Genomic DNA, 24,393 nt, shown 5'->3' on the forward strand with positions numbered 1-24,393 from the left:
TAGAAGAAAAAAAGTGCATATGTATATATTATTCTTACCCTAGCTCAGGCTTATAAGTAAACTGAATAGCAAACCCAACATTCTGTGACTACCAGGAAAGAAAATACCTGCAATCGTAAGTACATGCTCTAGTCCCTTTGAAAGGTAACAAAGTTTTATGCACATAAAACTGCAAACTGAAAATAATTTGAGTTGTGGCAGAGCAAGTTCCAGCATGCTGAATTCTGCCTCAAATAGTTCAGTTGAAATCTTATGAGCTTAGTATCTGAAATACCACGTGATCTCAGATGAACTCTTAGCCTGTAAACCTACAATATAACCCTTGTTTCATGGCACACGGTAATAACTTTTAATTAAGTGAAGCTTATCGCATAAGATTGCGCAAACCAATCAGTGGTTATTTTCCTCTGCTGAGAATAATTTTGTTAAGACAAATTTAGACTGAGGACACTGCATGTGACTTTTGTGTCAAGCTTTTAACAGGAACTCAGAGTTTGTGTTTTTCGAAGCCTGCTTTCCTCCAATCACAACAGGAGCATCATCAAGATTTACAAGCCTGAAGGCCAGAATCCGACCCCCTGTCCTGCTAAGCCGTGAACAGTCAATACATTACCATAACTATAACACCAGATGACCATTTCTCGCCCTCTCCCCACTGCAGGAGTCACAACCAGCTTTCAAGCACAAAGTTCGGGTTTTAAATGAACTCACAACGTAAAGCCTCCCCCCCACTCCCCCCGTGATGCGCTCTGGGAATTCTCCTTGGCTTTGGACATCTCTCACATTTGCAATTCATCATCTCCCTTTGTCAGCATCACAAACCTGCCACCACCACCACTGCTTTGTCATTACAATGACACAGACACAGGGTGCATTGTTTGCATCTAGGAGTGAAGTGGATAACACAATGCCTTATTGCCTAAAGTTTGCAATACACAGGATTACTACAGGTACATACACTGAGGAATCCCCATACCCTGAGGCTACGGGGCCTCAGGGTATGGTTACAACTTAATATAATATTAAATTGCTGGAAGAATGGGATTGCAAAAACGAGTGGACACTAATGAGAATATTGCAGTCAAAGCTAATAAATCCTGAAATTACACATCTCAGGAGGGAACAATATGGTTCACGAGAGAGCTGGCTGCATCTGACCAATTTAACTACTGAAACGTACCAGAAAATGTGTGACATTTGAACTGCTGATATTTAGCAACACTTTTAGAAAGTAGGAAGCTTGAGGGTAAAGAGCCATTTGCCTTTTCTATCTCCTAACCAACTACCAAACACGTGGCATGGCACAGAAAATGCACAACTAGTGACTTACCTTAATGTTCTCATGGAAGTTATAATTCTACTCTTCCTCCAGTTAAATCTGATGCACCAATAAGAGGGATATTTCAAAATATAAATGAGGTGATGATTGGTATTCCTCCTGCAAGTCCACAGCAGACTGACTCCTGTATCCAAGGATGAGTTGAAGAACTGAGGGAGAGAGGGAGTGCCGTTTGTACCCCCTCCCCTTCTCCAGCTGACTCTTTCACACTCTTTACTCCCTCCCTTGTTGCTCCCTCTTCACTCTATAATTCCAACCCCCTAAACTACAAACAGGAATGCATGTTCCTCCCTCTCCTCCTCTATAATTGCCCCTCCACTCCCTTTAAGGAAGCATGATATTTACACTATATGCTGCAGAACGGTTTATTGGGAACAAACTAATGGGACAAAGAACAGTCAGATTCAGGCCTGTGTTGCTCATTTTTGATTTTGATCAGAAGCCTAAATGTAAATTTCACTTTCATTTTGCCAAAGATAAAGGGGTCTGAAGATTCGTTAAAACAAAATTCCGGAAAATGAAATTAATGTGTGCCTCTAAGCCAATGAAGGCTGAAAGGTCACAGTTATTCTGTTGCAGTTTGTAATTGGTATATTCACTGACAGCCCACAATGCACTTGTGAATGTGAGAGAGGCAGGACTTGCTGTTGTCATAGCACCAGTGATGTCGTGTGGCTTTCACATCAGCAGTGACAGAGGTGTGGGATTCATTTTGAAATGACGGAACCGGCAGAGGACGCGGGGACAGAGAAAGGATAGGACAGGGAAGCGAGGGCAGAGCAGTGTCTGCTCAGCTGCAGCCTGCATCATGCGCCTCAGAAGCAGCTTTGCATGCACACTGAACTGAACTGAACACGCCCCAAGCTAGCTGAGAGCATAGACACCCTAACAGTCACAGAGAGAAGAGGCATAGAGTTCACAGAGCTTAGTGTGTCTAGAAAGAGTCCAGAGATTGGTGGGATGAATTCTTTTGGATGATTATGACAAAAACCTAAAAAAAAAAAAAAAAAAAAAAAGGGGGGGGGGGGGGGGATGGCCCTACAGTGTTGTCATGCTGGCTTCCTCTTCTACCAAGGTTATGCCACTAATATTAAAAAAATGATAATGATAATAAACATAACCACCAAGTTTTAATCATAGAGAAAAATATCTCTAGCATGCAAAAGCATAACCTGTAATTTGTCAGCATTAGACACACAAATTGTACCATGTGGCACTAATTGTTTTTCCAATTAGCAAACAATTAGGTGGAATTTGATCTTGAAAAGATCTCAGTACACATGACACACTAGGGATGTTATTATGAGAGTATTGCTTAAAAACAACGGGCCATCAAACCCACATCCCAATACAAATCTAAAGTTACTTTTCAAATAAACAACATCGGAGAATAAAATTAAAGTTTAATAAATTTGTGTTACATGAGATGAGATTGGAATTACTCCCTGCCCCCAAAAAAGAAAAAAAAATGAATAAGACAGCATTGCAATAAATGCATCCGTCAGTGAAATGTAGGCTAATGCTGAATCCTCCTCTGCTGTCACCACAGGCATTTCAGAAATGTAGACTGCTTACATGGAGCTCAGATAAAAAAAATACTCTGCTTTCTCATCACTGGCACAAGGCTATTAAAACCAGCGCTGCCTGCACTCAATTTGGATGCTGATTGAATTGGACATCCAATACATTGACAGGACATTCAATACCGCTGGAGCAATTTGGCAGGTGAGACTACGGGTACAGATCCACAACAGCACTTCAGACTGCTGATGCTGTGCAGGTGTCACAACCAACCACAATCAATGCCAATCACCTTCAGCCATAGCAAGAGGGGGAAAAAAATCAGCTGAAGGCAAAGTAATCACAGGAATACTTTTGTGAGGATATAGTTAAGTTCAAGATCAGAATGACAGAGTAGAAACATGTATTGGATGTTCAACAAAACAGAGCTGGATTCAGGTAGTAAGGAAGCCCCTGACTCTCCCCCCTTTTAAATTTACCTACACCCCCTTTAATTTGTGTCTTAACTTTGCCAGTAAAACAGGGGATGCTGTCACCACAAGGCTTCGCAGCAGGGGTGGTGTTAGTAATAAGCTGTGCTTTGTCTTCAACAAAAAAAACAATCTCATTTAAATTGGAGAATGGCTTCCCCAAGGTGGGTTTTGAATGTGATTGCAAAGACAATGAGTTTTTTGGGGGGGGATTTTTTTTTGTTTTTTCATAACTGCTATAACTGTTACTCGGTCACATAAATTCTAATTTCTTCCGTAGTGAGGTCATTGATTCCTCAAGCCATGGCAAAAGTCAGTGTCGTTTTTTCAAGGCAAAGAAACCCAACATGTCTAACTAGCCAAATCAAACCGCTGCTCCCCACAACAGCTTTAAATAAAGGTCAGTTAATAATTGACGACACTTGCTTTATTATAGCAATTCTGAATGGACCATGAAGTGGTGCGTCATTCAACGTGATGTAGCTTTGAAGTTAAAGTCACCATCATTTTGCATTAATACTTTTGCAACCAAAAACATTACTGGTCACACAAAAAACTCATTTCCATGAAGGGCCATGCAAGCTTACGTAGCTTATTATTATCAGGTTGCAGTAGTATGACTTCCTGACTAGGCCTAAAATTTAATGGCAAAGCCTGCCATTCAGCAGCATCTGCAATATTATACGAAATGCTAAACAAATCGAGTACAATGAAACTATGGATGTGTATTAAAAACAGCAACCACTACAAACTACAAAGCCAAGATACCTTCTTGTCTTACACCAATTATCGTCTTCCTTCAAATAGACACGGATGAGTTTTACCCACAACTCAAGATGTTGAATCAACAACTCTGAAAAATACAAACTGTTCACACATCACGCTGGGTCTAATACTATATGCAGGATTTGGTTCAGCCACCAAATTGACATTAACATTAAAAAGAACATCCATCACCACGAGGGTTTAAGTGTTTGTCTTATTTTCTTGAAGGTCTCCTCAATCACCAACCCCCTCCCTCATCCGTGCCCTTCTGTGGATCCATTGTACTGAAGAGGAGCACTATGTACGAATGATATCTAAAGAGAAAAAAATGCAACTGTTACGCAAGACATGAAAGTAGCAAGCCCAGCCTGGATAGAGATCATTAGTGGAGGATCCAGTGGTCTCCAGCAGAGACTTGCCTCTCAAGAGTAGACTTCAAAGACGCTGGTATAGAGAGAGAAATAATTTAGAGTGTAAAGAAAACGCTGGAACTGATTGGTTGGGATTGATCCTGTGCAGCATAGGTGGCTCCCCAATATTAGTTATTAAAAGATGCCAGTAATATTTTAAAGTGTCTTTATAAATTGCTCTGTAGAGTCTGATACATACTAAGCCAGTTACACAAAGCATACACAGTTGTGCCTATAAAACGTGTAAGCTCATGTAAATGTTTTAAATACATTCTGGTAGCTTTCAAAAAAATAATCAGAATATCATTTAATATGTCTATTATATCATAAAAGATAAAAAAAAATATAGGCAAAAGCAATAGCAACTGGATAGCTGAAACATGCAAATTATTAATATTTTAAATGTATAAATCGGTTTAAAAGTCAAGTAATTATCTAAAATCTACCTTTCTCTTAACTAGAGGCATTTAAAACACCAATAGCGACATAAAGCACTTGTACTTTATGTGACCTAGACTTATCTTACCACATTTTAGTACAGATTAACTTCCATGTGACCAAATAAATGTTTTTTGAGGGAGCTTTGAAAGCATATCCTTGGCAACCAATTGTTTTTGTATGCCGGTGAAAGCGCATTCGACGCAGATTCAAACCAAGGCAAGCAAAAAGGGGCTCTGAAAAGTTATTTTTTGTGACCAATGGTGTGTTAAAGTTAGCTCAACTCCCATCACCCCAAAGTGACTCATAGCCTCAGCAGTTTTGTGCACTTAGTATCTATTATTCATCCTAAACCACAAGGCTGTATCAGCCACGTGAAGCTGATGATCATCGCCATGTGCATTTTTGACAGCTGGTCACACGTTTCTTCTCACAGCTCAGAAATAGAAGGAACACAGCTTTAACACGATGTTTAAATACTCATTTATCTTTCCAAAAGCCATTGCGGAAAACGCGTACTAAAGGCGCTACTGAATACTGCATGTACACAATAATATCCCAATAACAAGGTAATAAGGTTCTGAAGCTCTTGTTTGCTGTGAAGTTGATTTGACAAAGAAGCACAATGTTATTCATGCCGTCTTTGAGAATGTTAATCTAAGTCTGTAATAATTTATGAGAAGCCTGCGTTTTCATTGTGCTTAGAGGTCAGGCTTACAGTCATACAAAATGCCTCTGCAGCACTTTCGAAGCTAAAACTTAGGAAGTTAAAGTCCTTTGGTTTTCTTGCTTTCTAAGCTTAGTGGAATACAACACAAGTTTCTCTCACAGTATATGGAGTGCATCACAGTTACACTGATGTGCAGCACTGCTGGAGGCGTTGTCCTCTGGAAGCATCTGGGATCAAATCTTGGCAAGCCCTTTAGATGCTTCTCGAGATAATGCAAACTGTCAGCATATTAGGAATTCAACATAACAGACATTTCATAGCCAGGAATACACGGCGACTTCCTGAGAATCTGTGTTAAATTAGAAAAACATGAAAGACCTTTCGAAATGCATGTGATATGAAGACACGGGGTTCAAAGGTTGTTTCAAGTACAATGCTTAAGATTTAGAATAAAATTACTACACTTGACTACACGTGTAGCAAACAATGAGCAACATTCTTAACCATCCTAAGATGGATATTAATAATATTCTCTAATGGAGACGGATGTCCTGTCAGGAGAAACGAGGGAATGCCGAGCTCTCGTCTGCCACACCGTATCACATGGATGTAAACAGAAGTGGATTGGAAAGCATGGGTGTCCTTAATTAATCTACTCAAAACTGTTGTACTAAACATTTTGAGATCAACGGATAAAAAAAAAAAAAAAATGGATAACTTCACTTGTGCATATGGCTGCAATGTGAAATATGTCTTAGTCTGTTATAAAAATCTGTCGGTCCATGGAGTATTAGAGCACATAATTCTCACAAGATAAATCTGGCAACCAACCTCTGAAGACCATATTTATCACAAGACTCTGGATAGCAGAGTTTGCAGCTGCAACATCAATGTTACACAATAGTGTCAGATCACAAAAAAAAAAATTGTGTATAACAACCTGATTCAAGTTTTACCTTAAACTTCAAAACATTAAACGTTCCGTTATGAAAAACGGAAGGCAAGAAAATTCTCACATTTGACAAACTTTTTTACCTTTCAACAAGAATTTAAATGATATATCCATGTTCAGAGTTGCTGGTTTCCCATTTGATTCTCATTCAGAGTCAATGGATCAATCAAGTGCTGATCAGTAGTTCTACCATTAAATATTTGGGGAGCTTGGACTCTGCTAAAGCAAGTAGGATACTGACAGAAACTCACAACTCCATGTAAGCCAGGAGTTTGTTCAGATGCTTTACAATTCTTGCAAGCAATGTGCAATTAGGAATATAGAGGTGGTTGTTTTATTGCGTGTACATGGCACTGAGGCTTTAGCTCAACTCAATACTCTCATTGTAATACCTACAATCAGCGGCTTAGCAGTATAAAATAAGTTTCCTTTTGGAAAGGATTTCCAGCTCTGTGGTTGTGGTCTAACTTCTGTAATTAATATTTCCACAACACGCCTCCTCTCCTACTCGCTGACTGTTTAAATGGATTGTTTGAAAAGCCAACACTGGGATACCAGTGATCTAACAAAAATCCAGCCGTGGTTGTGAAGTTACAATTCAAACCACTGTAGTGCAAAAGGTAGTAGTAAGTTTACATTTCAGTGAATGGTTGGCGTTAGTATGATCACACTGATCTCTGTATGTTATTCACTTGGCACTAAGCAAAAAACACTAGACTGCCTTCAGTATTTACTTTGCACCAATTTGCAAATGAATGAAGAGTTATGTGCAAGTGGGATGGAAATGAATAATTCAAAAAGAGCACTTATGAGGGTTAGATTATGCGCATCTCGAGAAATCAACTTTGCTTGGTAGTACATTTCTGTACACGCATGAAGAACAAAGTCATGGATTGTACCAAAAGCCAACAAATTACCATAAAACTGTGCAGGGATTCTTTCATGAGCAGAGTTGTTGGACTGCTTCATGCTGGTCTAACATTTGAGATCTTTGAGATGCAAAGTTAACAACTGTTGACGCAAGCCAGAGGGGAGAAATATTAAGTGCAACTTTACAACAAAAATAAGGGGGCAGAGAAAGAGTGAGGTCTCTGTGCAGGCATGTCATACATGCAAGCTTGCACTCAAGTTACCACTTCGAAGGAAACCCTGAGGCCAAGCTGCTGGATGCTCATAAAGATGGTCGTTTGATTTCCGTGGTTCTCCACTTTCATTGTTATGGAAAGGTTCTGTAAACACTGGAAGAATACCTTCCAAACACATGTAGGGAAACCTGCTCCTTTTTAAGCTTTTAGGCCATCCACAAATAGGTACTCACCATAACAAACCAAACAACCCCCCAAAATGTGCAGGATCTTTTAAATATTGAGATAACTCAAGAAATAATGGGAATTTTAACTAAAAACTACTGCGTGAAGAAACAAAACTCAAAGGGCACCCACCTTATTCCTTTTGGAGGTATGCTGAACAGACCTGTGGTGTTTAAATCCATCCACAATGACTTCTATGAACATTTAAAGATACATTTTTTCTTCTGTCACCTTTGAAACTGACTTAATTCCAAAGACAGATATGAACAGTGTTAGTTTTCAGTTATCATCGTGTTAGTTTATCATCATGTAACAGGGCAAAAAAGAAGCGCATAATTTGCATTGAAAACTAGCCCTGTGGTATTTAAATCAAGTTTCCCCTTCCTGATACCTTTCATCTCTAAATGTATGCCTGATGTGGTTTGGGCTTGTTTTATTGGATGTCATTCAGCATTTTTTGATACCCAAAAACTAGTTGATCCATTTTTTCCCTCCTCATTAATACTTGCAACAACTTGACTGCATTTGCATGTGGGTCTGCAGCATGTATGTGCTTATAAGCTGTCGTGGCAATTGTGAATTTAAGTGTACTTCACAAACCCTGGATGTTCAAAGGTTCAGCTGCACTTCAAGTGATGCAACAACACATGACTGCTAGCCATCCTGTTACTGTAACTTCAGTCTTTATAAAAGTTATTTTCCGCTGTGTATTGTAACAGTTAAGATGTTATTGCTGGTATTATCTTTACAAGTGCTTCAATCACTTGCACAGTAGGCAGTGTCTTGGCTCGCAAGACATAGGAGCTGCTGACTAAGAAGCTGCACCACAACCAAATAGGGTGAGATATTTTTTTATGAGCCCATGTTTCTCCTGATAGCATGAACTGCAAAAACACGTTGGCTAGTTGTAAATTAATAGTAATCACTATCTATCTATTTTCCCTCCATATATATGAAATCTGATGCGGCTAAAGACCTACACAGTGACAAGACAGGAAGTAACACTTTCAGCAGCAGTCTATGGCAGTGACGCTGCAACAAACGTGACATAAGGTCATTGGAGTACACAAATGAGCTGCCGCTTTTCAGTTGAGTCACCTGCATACGGTCTGTTTACTAAGGTGTAGTCTCATTACACCAACAAACAGCGCTGGATCAGTGATGTGCTGTGCTTCATGCAACAATGTACCGCACTCAAATCACACGCTTCTCATTTTCGAAACTGTCCAAATGACCACGGAGGTGCTCAAAAACCTGCAAGGTGTCAAGGCGGGCATCTTGCCCGCTCTGCACGTCTTGCATAATTTGTTCATGCTGGTGTATTCATACACTGGGCTCGAACGGCTGGACATGCATGTTAACCCAGCTGCGTGTCTCCCATCATTCAGGCACAGCACATGACTGTTTGCACCCCCAAAACAACCGAGGTGAGACTGAATTATTGGGCATCAACACTCCGCGCACAAAAAAGCCGCATCTTGCCCGGCTCGTCCGCTGGACCGACCGCACCGCCAGCTTCAGTGCGGCAGCGTCTGTCACCACTGATAAACTTGTATGATTGAGTGATGCGATCATGCGTGGAGACGGCGCTAGGACCACGCGGGAGTTTGATCGGATATCGAGCCGATTTTTCCTTCTAATGATGCGGGCGGCGTGGTAAGCCGGGTCTCCTTACCTGTCTCCGCCTCGGTCATGATTTGCCCGCTTGCGCTCTAACATTGAAATTCCCATGTTTCACACACCGGTAATGCCCATCCATGTCTCACAATCCAGTCGCTTCTCCAAGGTCTGCCTGTCCACGGACCATGCGTGTTGTTTCCACACCGCTGAGAGGGGCGGAGCCCACGGCCCTTGGAGACGGAGTACAAGTGGATCATGAGAATGCCACTTATGTTTTCTCACAGCCAATCGGCTGTGCAGCTTCGAATCGGCGTCCAGTGACTTTGTCCACTAAATGTTTTGGTGTACAAAAAGAAAATAATAAGAACCGGAGACCATAAAAAAAGATCTCTGCGCATTTCTCCTTATTGCAGAATGCTTGCGCGTCTAGCGCCTGGAGGTCTTTCTGTGTAAGCAAATCTATGCGAGGTGATATGTGATGGAGACTGAACTCGGTTTAAGCAGTGTAAGCAACCATCAGTCATTATCACTGTCGAGATTTCATAGCTAAAATCTGCAAATTCGTGACCAGTTATAATAAGACAGGCGCCAAGGTATGAAACAAACTCCTTTAAAACAAATATCACAGGATCTGCGTGCGCCTTTCCAAAGGTTCCTGAAATTTCTGTTATGTTAAACCCCCTCATGCAGGACAATTTATTAACAAAATAACTTTGATCAACAGAAATACATCACATGATCAAATGGCAGTAACTCTTCAATATTCACTCCACATGATCCTACAAGGTGTGACCTTAGGAAACAGGGTGTACTCTACCCTCTACTGGCAGGAATGAAATATTCTTCACATGACAACCTTTTTTTTTCCATGTGAAGACTTAAATATCAACGTAGTACAAAGGCAGTCTACTAAAAACAAAATACCAAAAATGTTATATAATTTTCTTCCATACACAAAACTCTGATAAAGGAATATGCTCAAAAATACAGACATTGCCTTTGTTTGTACCTGCACCTACCAATTAAAGACTCAACCATAAACTCCACAACTTTTAGGTATACAAAAAAAATAACAAACAGCTACAAGCAATTACATTATTTACAGCAACAAATCTCTTGGTTGATGAACTTAAAGAAGTTGGTATCACATCACAAAATAGTGTATTCCTTTTCATTTTGGACGCTGGGAAAGGGATCTGGTGCAGTGACAATTTTAAACAGTTTTTTTGATGCACCACTCACAGATAACAGCAGTCTTTGTCACAGTGGTTCCACATAAACCCCGCTCCTTTCCATAGGTTCATTAGTCCTCTTGCATTTACCACCTCCCTCTGTGAAAAGGTGGACACCCAAATCCAGGCCTCGCATTTCGGAACTGCCTTCCTTCCCTGTCATTTATGCTCTCGGGTCCCATGGAAGGATGTCGATGGAAGGGGGGACCGCGAGGAGGGAACGGCATGGGCATTCTGAACCTGTCTGATGGAAACATGGGTCCTCCTGGAATCATTTGCGGGGGCATTTGTGGCATGCTTGGAGGTGAGAGGAAAGGAGGCATATGAGGATTTGTCATGCCGGGAGGCGGTTGCAGAGGTGGCATACCCGGGCTGTGTCCCTGCATGATAGCAGGGCTCGGCAGGGTCATTACTGGTGATGTGGGATGCCCCAGCTGGTTGGCAGTCATGACATCAACAGAAGCACCTTTCTTTCCTTTAGGATCTTCTGTGGATATCTCTGGAGATTTTATACTTCCTGTTGCAAAAGAGTTTAAGATAAGGTTGTATTGATTTTCAAACAGAAATGAAGTATAATTGCAGCAGGAAAAAAAAGAGAAAACATTTAAAGAAATGCAGCATAGATTTTTACTAAATTTAAACACAATCTACTTTGACTGCCACTGAATCTTAGGTTTAGATAACAGATTTTAAAATCCATAGCATTTAGCGAAGATTTCTCACCGGCTGCCAACTTTGTTGGATCAAACTCTGTGGGGATGAAAGGAACTCCTGCTGGAGGCATGGATGTAGGAGATAGCATAATAGGGCTTGGGAAGACAGGCGAACTTCCGATGAGTTCTGTCTGTTGAACTGGTGGTAACTGGAAGACAAAGAAATATAATGGTATCCTTAAAATTAGTGTAAATGAAAAAGATAATCTTTCTGATGTGACCTTAAAGATTTTTTTTTAAATTCAATTCAATTTTACGTATATAGCGCCAAATCACAACAACAGTCACCACAAGGTACTTGCTGTTGTATGGTAAAGACTCTACAATAATAGAGAGAAAACCCAACAATCAAACGATTCCCTTTAAGCAAACACTTGGTAATAGCGTGAAGGAAACACTCCCTTTAACAGGAAGCAACATCTGATTCTGGTTCAGCATCTTCTGATTCCATAGCATAATGTTGCTCATTGATAACACCCACTGGTATTTTTTTGGTGTCACTTGAAAAAAAAAAGTTTTTAATTGGTATTTTATTTTACAGCATTCCTCAAAGTTTTCATTAATCCACAGAAAACTGAGTTCTCTGCTGCTAATCACACAATATCAAACTGAAATAAACATTAAAGCTGTTGCAAAAGGTTAAAAGGTTGGCATGTGGCAGATGCCCACAGATCAACAAGAGGCTAACACCTTCACCTTGGAAAGTAGATTGCACAGTAGATTTAAGCACTGTATTTGTTTATTTGCAATACAATTTTTGAAATTGCACCAATGTTTGGTCAGGTACCAGTAAAATATGACTTTTATGTCTTTAAATCTGCTAAAATTCATCCCAGTCTGATTTATGATCAAAGATATGAAAGGCATCAAAGTGTGCCATGTTGACATTTAGGCAATCATTTACAAGTCAGTAATCATTTTAAGAGGAATCAGTCTCATAAAACTTTACCAGAAACAGAATAAGTTGGTTATGTGACACTGATTACAAAGAAAAAGACCACCACTTCTATGTGAACGAACTGAACTTTAAAGGGCATGGCATTTAAAAAAGGTTTTAGTTAGGAAGTTCAGATTTTAGACAAATGTTTTACTTTCAGGTCATTTTTAACTGAACTGAACCACTAGGACCTCGGATACCTTTTCCATACATGACAGCAGCTCTATATATACAGGGAGTGCAGAATTATTAGGAAAGTTGTATTTTTGAGGAATAATTTTATTATTGAACAACAACCATGTTCTCAATGAACCCAAAAAACTCATTAATATCAAAGCTGAATGTTTTTGGAAGTAGTTTTTAGTTTGTTTTTAGTTTTAGCTATTTTAGGGGGATATCTGTGTGTGCAGGTGACTATTACTGTGCATAATTATTAGGCAACTTAACAAAAAACAAATATATACCCATTTCAATTATTTATTTTTACCAGTGACACCAATATAACATCTCCACATTCACAAATATACACTTCTGACATTCAAAAACAAAACAAAAACAAATCAGCGACCAATATAGCCACCTTTCTTTGCAAGGACACTCAAAAGCCTGCCATCCATGGATTCTGTCAGTGTTTTGATCTGTTCACCATCAACATTGCGTGCAGCAGCAACCACAGCCTCCCAGACACTGTTCAGAGAGGTGTACTGTTTTCCCTCCTTGTAACTCTCACATTTGATGATGGACCACAGGTTCTCAATGGGGTTCAGATCAGGTGAACAAGGTGGCCATGTCATTAGTTTTTCTTCTTTTATACCCTTTCTTGCCAGCCACGCTGTGGAGTACTTGGACGCGTGTGATGGAGCATTGTCCTGCATGAAAATCATGTTTTTCTTGAAGGATGCAGACTTCTTCCTGTACCACTGCTTGAAGAAGGTGTCTTCCAGAAACTGGCAGTAGGACTGGGAGTTGAGCTTGACTCCATCCTCAACCCGAAAAGGCCCCACAAGCTCATCTTTGATGATACCAGCCCAAACCAGTACTCCACCTCCACCTTGCTGGCGTCTGAGTCGGACTGGAGCTCTCTGCCCTTTACCAATCCAGCCACGGGCCCATCCATCTGGCCCATCAAGACTCACTCTCATTTCATCAGTCCATAAAACCTTAGAAAAACCAGTCTTGAGATATTTCTTGGCCCAGTCTTGACGTTTCAGCTTGTGTGTCTTGTTCAGTGGTGGTCGTCTTTCAGCCTTTCTTACCTTGGCCATGTCCCTGAGTATTGCACACCTTGTGCTTTTGGGCACTCCAGTGATGTTGCAGCTCTGAAATATGGCCAAACTGGTGGCAAGTGGCATCTTGGCAGCTGCACGCTTGACTTTTCTCAGTTCATGGGCAGTTATTTTGCGCCTTGGTTTTTCCGCACGCTTCTTGCGACCCTGTTGACTATTTTGAATGAAACGCTTGATTGTTCGATGATCACGCTTCAGAAGCTTTGCAATTTTGAGACTGCTGCATCCCTCTGCAAGATATCTCACTATTTTTGACTTTTCTGAGCCTGTCAAGTCCTTCTTTTGACCCATTTTGCCAAAGGAAAGGACGTTGCCTAATAATTATGCACACCTGATATAGGGTGTTGATGTCATTAGACCACACCCCTTCTCATTACAGAGACGCACATCACCTAATATGCTTAATTGGTAGTAGGCTTTCGAGCCTATACAGCTTGGAGTAAGACAACATGCATGAAGAGGATGATGTGGACAAAATACCCATTTGCCTAATAATTCTGCACTCCCTGTATTTTTATAAAGTTTTTCCATTCACTTTCAGTATCCGAGGTTTGAAGTTGCATTTGTCTCTACATACCCAGCGAACAGTAAAACACACACCTCTGAACCGGCATAAACAAAAACGTCAGATATGACACTTTTGCCAGACTGAACAGTTTAATCATTTCACTTACTTTTAAGAGAATTGTATTACATTTTACTTTAAACATACTTTAAGAAGTTTATAGTGCAGTAAATAAAAATCAAATAAAGGTTGCATGGAGGATGTCTTCTTTGACAACACAATTATTATGTAGGAGTAATGGATAATAGTTACTGATTTGTGAATAATTGCAAATGAATAACTTGAGCTTATATTACAGTTTTATACTACAGTATATTTCTAACTAAATCGTCAGCTCATTCTTTTTCTCTAGACAATATTTTCTTAAAATATATCACAAAATTTGGGTTAACTTGAAAAAAAAAAGCAGATGTTGAATATAAAAATTAGATCAGAGGTCAAATGTAACATGATATTTGGATGCAAACTATAATGGGAGATTTAGAATCCCAAAATGTTGTCAGTGCAAACAAAGGCAGCAGAACTGTAAACACAGATCTAAAGATAAAAACCATTTTATGAAAGCTGACCTAATAAAAGCTTGACCTTATTTGACCTTGAAGAGAGGTCAGAGGTCAGAGTAACACGATATTTAAAAATCCCAAATATATTTTCCTTTATATTTATATGTTCACAACGTAAACAATGGCAGTTAGAAACAAAGTTTTATATAGCTCTATATAGCACTATTATCACTTTGGATCACTTTATTGAACTTGAAAGAGAGGTCAAAGGTCAATGTAACATGACATTTTAAATCTGTATAAGGTACTTTCTGTATTTTGATAATGTACAGCACACTTGTAAGAATCATAGTTTCTAGCTTGTCAGGTTATAAGGCTTTATTCAATGAATGACTTTATTTCTCTTTTTAAAAATTAAAGTAACAAAGTCCAGTTTGAATAAAAGCCGCACAACAATAGCTCAAATAGTTAGGGAAAAGATTAAACATTAAATATGTCCAGGTGTTTGACCTGAGAAAGGTTTTTTTTACCCCAGCACTTGTCTACTTAGTGAAGCATTGTAAATAGTGTTCATCACAAATAGGAAAAAACAAATCACAAAATAGGGTCAAATAAGTAACATAGAGCAACCCAAACAGACAAACACTGTACCTCTATGACACAGACCGAGAGCTTACTGTAGTATCATGGATATCACTGAACTGCCTTTCTAATCATAGAACTTTTAATTGTATTCAGTCGCAGGAAAATATTTGTGAAGCCTTTGGTATTAACATGATTTCTGTATTGATTACACATGAAAAGGTCTGATGTTCTTCTTAATGGATGAACAACTAGAAGTTAAAATACACTTTTGTAAACTTCCAGTTTTGTGCATTTCTATTATGCTTCCTCTAAAGTCCTGTGAATGTTATGTGTGAGCTATGGTTTACATTTTCCATCATCTCTGCATAGTAATATAGGGCTGCCTTTCACTCTATGATAGCTGGGATACACTCCAGGTTCCCACAACCCCAAATCGGATAAGCAGAAGAAAATGGATGAATCCCCAAAGTTTCATCTTCCCCTTTCATTTTAAAATAAAAGAATACAAGTTTTATGAAATTTAAGTTCATATGCAATATCAGAAGTATACATTGCTACTAGCAACAAAATTAATCTTTCTAAAATAAAAATACTATAGAAAAAAGTTATATTACAATGTTTATCTATATAATTCATGAGAATTATTTATTTAATAACAAAAATTTAAAAAAAAATTAACTAAATTACCATTTATTATTTTAGGTCTGACTACATTATTTAAAGTATAACAATACATAATAATAAGGAACATTTTCATGATGCTACGCTTGCTGTATGAATGCATCCTCAGGTAATTTAGTTTAGATACAGTATTGTACCGAGTATTAAGGCAGCCCTTATCTGTTTACTATTTGTTTCACACTTTACATTTTGTTGTTTTCACTGAATTCAGGGTGTTTGGGATAACAGACATGCTGAAAGTGAAGCTCTTGCCAATCAGATGTTTTTAAGATGATATTGCATGGTGGGTCAGAATCTGATGCTATTTTTCTGCCTTCATAATTTTATTAAATCTGACAAGATCACTGGCTGAAATTAAATGCCAAACCATGACAGAGCCTCCACAGTATGTTAGAGGTTGCTGTAGGCATTCACTGTTGCACCCATCTCCCAATATAATATAAACTAAAGATTTTACATTTGGATTCATTCATAAAACTGAGTTTCAGTTCAGTTCTTGTTTAATTTGGCATAGCTCACCCCTTTCTGCCCATTTCCCGTCCTTAAAAATGGCTTCTTGACAGCCATCCTTCGACTAAGACCACATAGGAGTCTTTGGTAAGCAGATGAATGAGTTGAAGGCCCAGATGCATCTCTTAGGTCTTTTGTCAGGTCTTTCCTGGATTGTTTTCCTGTTTCTTAAGGACATGACTTTCTGACACTGTTCATCTGCTGCAGATTTTAAAGCCTGCCTCTTCTTCTTACCTCTTCTTGTCCAGTTTCCTCAAAATATTTAAGAGCATATTGCATTATATCAATACATGCCAAATTTCTGGCTACAGGCTCTTTGGAATTGAGGTTGGTGGCGAAAAATACAATTTCATGCCTGTCAGACTGCGTCACCATTGGCATTTTCCATTGATTCAATTACAGAAATGGGAATAATTTTCATTGAATATGACAAGATGCAAGTAACACAGTCTCTAAATATACAATTTCAAGTTGGTTCTGTTATATGTACACAACACTGGATCGTTCACTGAGTTCCGTGTCTTTTTTATGCTTTAATGATTCTTGAATCAGTGTTAGGTGACAGATTTAAAAAAAAGAAAGTCCTGTGAAAATGGTCAGGTACAAGGACTGGACTGAAAATGAGCAAAAAAGCAGAAGGTTGTCAAAAGCAAAACTTTGAAAGACCTCAAGCCTGGAGAACTAGACCTGGACTTTTGCACAGTACTATATATATATATCTTAAGAATAAGATAAAAATCAATAGACATCCTATTTTTTTTAGTTTTCAACTACAGGAAAGAATTTCAATAATTCTCAATAATTCCATCTGCAAACCTAAATTCATGCAAGTTATGCTTGTGACCCCTTGAATGCACGATAATCACTGATCAGTAAATCAGTGAACACATGAGGTTAAAAGGCTAGCAAATGCTGCAGATTGATCACTATTTGTTTCTGCCCAGACATTCTCTCCTTGGTGCCACGGAAACTGGAGAACAAATCTTGGTGCTTGTATAGAATACAATATGCTGCTCACCCTTCTTTGCGACTTCCTAATATCAGGACAACTAATACACACAAACCAGAAATATTTGGATTCATGTGTTAAAAGTTAAGTTGTAACCTCTGATGTGCACTCGTTAAAACAATCTTCTTTAGATGTAAATCTTAAATATGTCATGAATGTCGTCAGTAACTCACAGGAGTTGCCAATTAATCATTCGTCACATATTTAATGATTTTCATAATGCCACCACTATGAATTACATTTGGAGACAACTACACATGCACGTGTCTTTTTTTAAATTTAGATATATTATTAAAAGATATGTGGCCACCATATCACCGTATCCCTGTTTTAAAGTCTTAATGTTCATAAATTCATGAGGGTATCTGTAGCCAGAAGTCACAGAAGAGGTTAGCAAGGTGGATCCATGTATCGTGCACACACTCTGATTAGTACCAAACAGAAAATACTACAATTTCAATAACAAAGACTGAAGCACAAACAGGTTGCTGTCCATCTGGCTAAACAGCCAGCAGTAATATTTGTCAGATAGCATACATGGTTGAGAACTCTGTGATTCAATTGAGAAGAGATTAAGCTTGGCAGATAGCTGCTAGCCACAGCTACACAAGTATAAACAGATAACTAATAAAAATAATGCCATCTGTACAGTTTTATGTAGGTGTAGTTTAGCTACCAGGACGGACCAGTACCTTACTGTAAACTTATTTTTAAAGTTGGCCATTTAAACATGAAAGTCTATGGGGACTGACTCACTGCTTGAACCAACCTCAAGTGGCCACTTGAGGAAATGCAGTTCTAACCACTTTCATATTAACTGCACGTTGCAGCACCCACAGTTTCCACATGTCGGTTGTATGATGTACATTGACAACAAAAAGCATGCAAAGCATTTGGAATATTGTAATATCTCCATTGATTACTCATGAAATGTGATCTGATCTTGAGCCTAATCACAATTATTGAAAAAGAATCTGACTAAACTAATAACTAAAAGTAACAGTAAATTAGTAACCACAGTTGTACTTCTCATATCTTTACTGAGCATACTAAATAATAATTCAAATTGCAGGCTGAAAAAAATTATTTCAATACCTGTGCTGCCAACTTCTCCAAAAGACACTTAAAATGGGAGAAGTGTAGGTTGTAGTCCCTCCCTATAAATAAAGGCACAGTGGGTGGCCTGCAAAAATCTCACCAAGAGCAGCATTCACACTTTCCAGATAATGATATATAACAGATGACGGTAGGTATTAATAATATTTTTCTGTAGAGGGGGGGGGGGGGGGGGGGGGGGAAGCCCACACATCAACTTCATAGCCTCATTCCAACTGCGAAACATGATGAATGGCATGGGGCTGCTGTGCTACAGGGCATGGATGCAGTGGGAGCCACTGAAACACACAGAAATACTGATGAACACTAAGTTTTGTAGATTGTAAGGAAACAAAAATTCTTCTTACCAATGTACACACTGTGTCTGATGGAGGCTGTGAGCCAAAATAATTCTGACTAAGTGAAGAGTTCACTTACGTTTTCCAAATCTGGACTAAGAGTGTTTAGGAAAAAAATAACTTTAAAAAAAGAGCTTCTGTGTTGAGAGTTTGGATGTCAGATCACATTTTATAAATAATTTAATAAATAATTGAGTTTATATCCCAGTAATTCCAAATCATTCACAACTTTTTAACAATGTAAGCATTTATCTGAAGTCACAGCGTGTAGGAAATGTAACATTGTTCGCATACACCTTGTGGCCCTCCGATGAAGGACATACCCATTCTACATTCAGCCTAAACTACCATCACTTGATTTAAGATTAGCAGTTTTAATCTTAGGTAAAAAGCTGATTTGTTTCTTCAGGCAAGACAAAGGAATGCTGAAAAAAAGCTACATTTAATCTGGACAGCAGTCACCAGGGTTTAATACTTATAATTTTACTGAAAAGCCAAATTGAGACTCCACAGTGGTGTACATTTCTGTCTGCAATACTGCATAGTTTGATACTGCCATTGGAGGGAACCAAAGGGAGGATTTTTCCACACTGAAGTCTGAAGTTTAAATGGTCAAGGCACTGAAGGGGGCAAGAGTATAGTAAGTTTTTCCAACATTGCCACATCTACCTTTTCTTAAATTTTTACAAATAACTACCTGGGGCAGGAATGTATAATTTAACTCCCTGCTGCTGTGACCAATACACTATATGTTCAAAATTTTCTGTCACGTCTCTTAAATCTTTGAAATTAGTCCAATTGCCATAGTATAAAATCAAGCATGCAGCCATGCAGTTTGCCTTTACAAACATTTGTGAAAGAATGGGCCGTTTAAAAGAGTTTGTGGAACTCAAGCATGGTACTGTCATAGGGGCCCTTCCCAGATATTTCACCATCAACTGTAAGTGGTTTCACTGTAAAATGGAAACATTTATGAACCACAGCAATTAAGCCACAAAATTCAGATGGGGTTACCATGGGTTTGAGCCGCATAGTGTGTAAAAATCACCAACAGTTGACTTGTTGCTGACTCAATGACTCCAATTTTAAACCTCACGTGGCATGAATATCAGTACTAACACTGTGTGCTGGGAGTTTCGAGTTATGGTGTTCCAGCTCCAATAGTTGTAATATTCAGGTGGCCCAGCACGTTTGTCTAGAAAGTATGTGTTAGCCTTCCGGACACAGCTATCAGCCTTTGGCAGATGATGAAATTTACTGATAAGAGCTGATCAAATTAATCTATTAAGTCATGTGAATTCTGCACTAGCCAAACGTAAAAAAAACTTTTTTAAAATGTCTAGTTTCATTTCCCCCTCAAGATTTCTTTCATTTCAGTACAATATATACAAAGAAAAAAAGTGTATTGTTGAAAAGACCCCCCCCCAAAAAAAAACAAAACATATGGCTATTGGCATGGAAAAAACAGACTTGATAAGTTATAACTGGGTAGCAACATAATGGTCTGCTCTTACCCTGGTGTTTCACTCCATCAGCAGAGTATAACAACTGCTTCATGTTTCCTGCAGGCTATTCCCACAGAGGAAGCCCCATGAGGCACGGAGCCAGGCATAAGCTGTTTGATCAAGCTCTGATCCTTGATGAGTGTCAACTCAATGCTTTCAATCAAAATAATTCATTTGGTCTTTGCCTATTGTGCTACTTAGAAGACTTGTGAAAAGACAGTAGCGAGATAACCTACAATAAACGGAACTTAAGAACCGACAATTTAGGATTCTTCTCTTTTTTAAGGACAAATATTCAAAGAGCCATTTTATTATGATGAAAATTTCCATCATCTTCCAACAATCCCATGGCATCATCAGGGTGCGAAGCACATCCAAAAATAATTGTTATGACCCTTACCTTTGTGGAGACTCATGTGAGCCTGATGTTCTTCAAACATGGATCTAGATCATTCTTGTATTACTCGATGTAACCGAAGAATCCCCTCTTTTCTTGAAATTTCACCTCATTTCAATATGACTGAAACAACACTGCATATATTTTTCATAACACAAGTTAATGAATGCTGAACTAGCAGAACCTGAAATGCATGCCTCTAAATACTGTGCATTTTAATCAGTTTAATATTTTAGAATGGAAATGAACTTTGAACACACATAGTTGGATCCCTAAAAAGAGATATATGAAATTTTAAAAGACCTGTTTTTTTAACAAACAAAAAACATGTTTAATACTAAATAAATAAAATTAAATAAATACATGTACATTCAGCTACTTTCTTTTTTCCTCAAGAATTTGTGAAATCAGATGAAACCCCAAGTTTAATGTGGGACACATTTCACGCAGGTTGCCCTTCCTGACACAACCCTATTACTCTATTTTTTGGAGCTTGGGCCCAACCCAAGAAGTACACTAGCTTGTTATCCCCTGAGGCTAGGTTTTGGTCTCCTCCCTTCACGTGTAAGGTTAATGTGTTAACTACTACACAAAACACCCCCCACCCCAGATAACATATCCTTAATGGTCATGGCAAGTTGTAGAAAAAGGTTACTCAGAAAAATGAAAACAATACCATATAGAAGTTTAAGGTAATTTACATAAAAATGCTGTTCACTTTGTGCTGTTAAAATGTTTTTGTTGCCCGTGGATTGCCACACTATAACAGAAGTTAAACTGTGTCAACAGTCTGGATGACCTATGAGTTAACTGATTGTTTCTTGTTACTTTAGGTATTTTCATCATTTTGATGCGTCTTTACCAGAGTAAGAACAGTTTTGGTCTTTATAGTTTTTGCCTTTTCCAAATGTAATAAAAGAAACATCTTTTATAATGTCTGTGAAACATTGCGTAAGAATGTCTGTTTTTTAAATATTCTATGGTTATTTGTCAATAGTGAATAATGCATTATGAGAGCTATAACTGATGATTAAAAATAAGTAGTAATTAATCAACATGTTTATGTGAGTTGGTTTGAATTTTTTGGGCTTCTATTGAGACACTCTGCTTAAAACAATAGTAATATTTGCCATTAAGCAGAGCAGGACTTTAACCTTTAAAAGAAAAAAACAGAACATTCACAGGGTGTTATGATGCAAAATATTTCTTCTACTTCTACAGATTTTTTTCCCCAACAAAGCTCGGTCCATCAAACTTCTGTGAAGTGACAAAAGTGTAAAGGCTGAAAATGACACAAGCCACGAGCTCCAAGGCTTGTTTCCTCATTAATAAGATGCAGAAGCTGGAATGATTTGCTGACAAGCCAACCACACTGTGTTGAGCATGTCAATCTTTGATTCAATTGCATGTTTGGTGCATACATTTTCTACCTGGCACTGTTTAGCTCTGTGTCCTCCTTTCCAATGTCTCTTCCTCGACCACTTCTCTCCTGCTGCTGCTGCTCTTGATGTTGGCTGACATCAAAACTCCACAGAGTCAGTCAACACTTACTGCTTCATGTTATTTGACTTCATTTGACGCTCATACCTCCCAGGTGACATGATGTACAGACGGAAGAGCCAGTAAACGTAGCTGGGATGTGCCGATCCAAGGAGAAAACTGTAAAACTGCAGCTTCTCTGGACAGCTGAAGTCTATCAGTGTATGAAAAAAAGATTGCCGGTGCATCCTGTGATGTACTCATGTCAAGACAATGTCAAGACATCAATGCTGAGAGGTATTACATACATAGGAAACAATCGGTATTTTGTATAAGTTTCTAGTATTTTGTCAGTATTTTTTCTCAGATACTCAGTTATTTTAGTCGGATGATGTTACGGAATGCAGTTTCTTTTTTAACAGAAGTTTTTTTCTGAAAAGGTTTCTTCAGTTTGTACTCAGTATTCAAAACATGTGGTTTGTATACTCCTGCAATAATCACAACTTCTTCTGACTTTCCCAAGCAGAGCACAGAGGAAGACCAAACATTTATATAAAGAGGTTAACTCCAAAAGACAAAATCACTTCAGGTCTACATGACTCACATGGTTGCCATGTATATCATCCAAAGTGAAACTTTCCCAAAAGCCATTCAAACAGACTTTGGATGGACATTATTTCGACGTGCAGGATTATTGCCACAGAACTTCAAAGAAATAATAAGTTGGTAAAATATTTTTGTATGATCTTACAGTTCAGGCAGAGGGAAGATGTCATTAGCGAAACAAGTAGTCAACAACATGAGTATTTTTGCTGCAGTATTCTGCAGATGCTGCAGGATTAGTAATGACAGCATTTAAAGATCACATACATAAACTAATCCCCCAACTAGTGCGGTGGGTATAACTTCTCAAGGCTAGTGACCACAACTATTTTAAACAACACTAGCAGCAAATCATTTGTTTAATGAAGAAGTCCAGAAAAAGACTCATGTGGTTTATAAGCATTCACTTCATCTCAGTGTGAAATTTTGTTCTTTTCTGTTTCAACATTTATGTGTTTACTGTGCTCATCTCATGTGCCTGTTCACATCAGAAACGCATCAAGTGGAGGTGAAGAAAAACTGGTTAAAAGACCTGACTGGTCAGTTTTCGAGACCGCTCTCTCTAATTGAACAAAAACAAAGTACGGACCAGAGTGTGGGCCGGCGTTTTCTATTGGAGATGCAGCAAGAAAGTGAGAGGCTACATGCAAATGGATGAGGGAAAAGCAGGGTCAAATTTGTATAGTCACAAATTTGCATACATTGAATGTAACAAAGGTATAGTTGTAAAGCATTTAAGTGACTTTAAGGCATGTTTGGATTATTTTTTATTATCGCCTTGAGAAGGATTAAATGGTGATACCTGTAGGTATCACGGTCTGTCAAAACGACCAACATGGTCTGTCAAGTTCCTTCACTGACTGAAATTTTTCTCTGCATCCATTTTATATCCTTTGGCATAATGTGGTTCAGCGTGCAAACTACTGCAATGACTACTTGCAAGACAGCTTGACATCTGGCCATCAAGCAAATAGCCTTTATTAATATAATCTGGTGGTGAGGACAGTCAGTCATTATTCAGCATCAGTCAGAGGATGGCATAAAAACAGTTGTTTCAGTAGGAAATGGGCAAAGACAACACTATCAAAACAGATAGTTTCATACAAGAAACCTGTGATTAATTCATACCTACCCACCTAACCAGACTAAGAGAAATGGTTTTATTGTTGGTAGGCATTAAGGAGTTTTTCCCTTTCATAATTGATCCATGTTCCAAGTCCAGCAGAGATTTAGTTGGAGTTATATGTGACCCTCAAACCTGCTGTATTATTAAAATAAGTTCAGCTGCTCCTCAAAGATAAATTCTTAGAGGTTAATGTTATTTGACTGTATGTGGGGTGAGACTAACTCCGTTAAGATCAAGATCTTGAAGAATTGGGTAATAGCGTAAAAACAAAGAAATGAACAAACAAACAAAATCATGTTTCCAATACTCAAAA

General features: G+C 38.5%; 2 protein-coding genes across 2 annotated transcripts in view; both read right to left on the reverse strand.

Annotated features, from left to right (window-relative positions):
* Window positions 1-9,709, reverse strand: part of LOC308400605 (rho guanine nucleotide exchange factor TIAM1-like) — a 40,832-nt gene extending 31,123 nt beyond the window's left edge. The window contains exon 1 of the mRNA XM_080888416.1: window positions 9,551-9,709. The gene's annotated coding sequence lies outside the window, so the exon portion shown is untranslated. The remainder of the gene's footprint in view (window positions 1-9,550) is intronic.
* A 406-nt stretch (window positions 9,710-10,115) lies between these two features.
* The window catches only part of LOC308400483 (SR-related and CTD-associated factor 4-like), a 29,775-nt gene continuing 15,497 nt past the window's right edge, over window positions 10,116-24,393 (reverse strand). The window contains exons 17-18 of the mRNA XM_080888216.1: window positions 11,451-11,589; window positions 10,116-11,244 (exon numbers count right to left, since the gene is read on the reverse strand). Coding sequence (XP_080744342.1) covers window positions 10,814-11,244; window positions 11,451-11,589 — 570 coding nt within the window. The 3' untranslated portion in view covers window positions 10,116-10,813. The remainder of the gene's footprint in view (window positions 11,245-11,450; window positions 11,590-24,393) is intronic.

The sequence above is a fragment of the Rhamphochromis sp. 'chilingali' genome (assembly GCF_963969265.1).
Source record: "Rhamphochromis sp. 'chilingali' genome assembly, chromosome: 8".
Lineage (NCBI taxonomy): Eukaryota > Metazoa > Chordata > Actinopteri > Cichliformes > Cichlidae > Rhamphochromis > Rhamphochromis sp. 'chilingali'.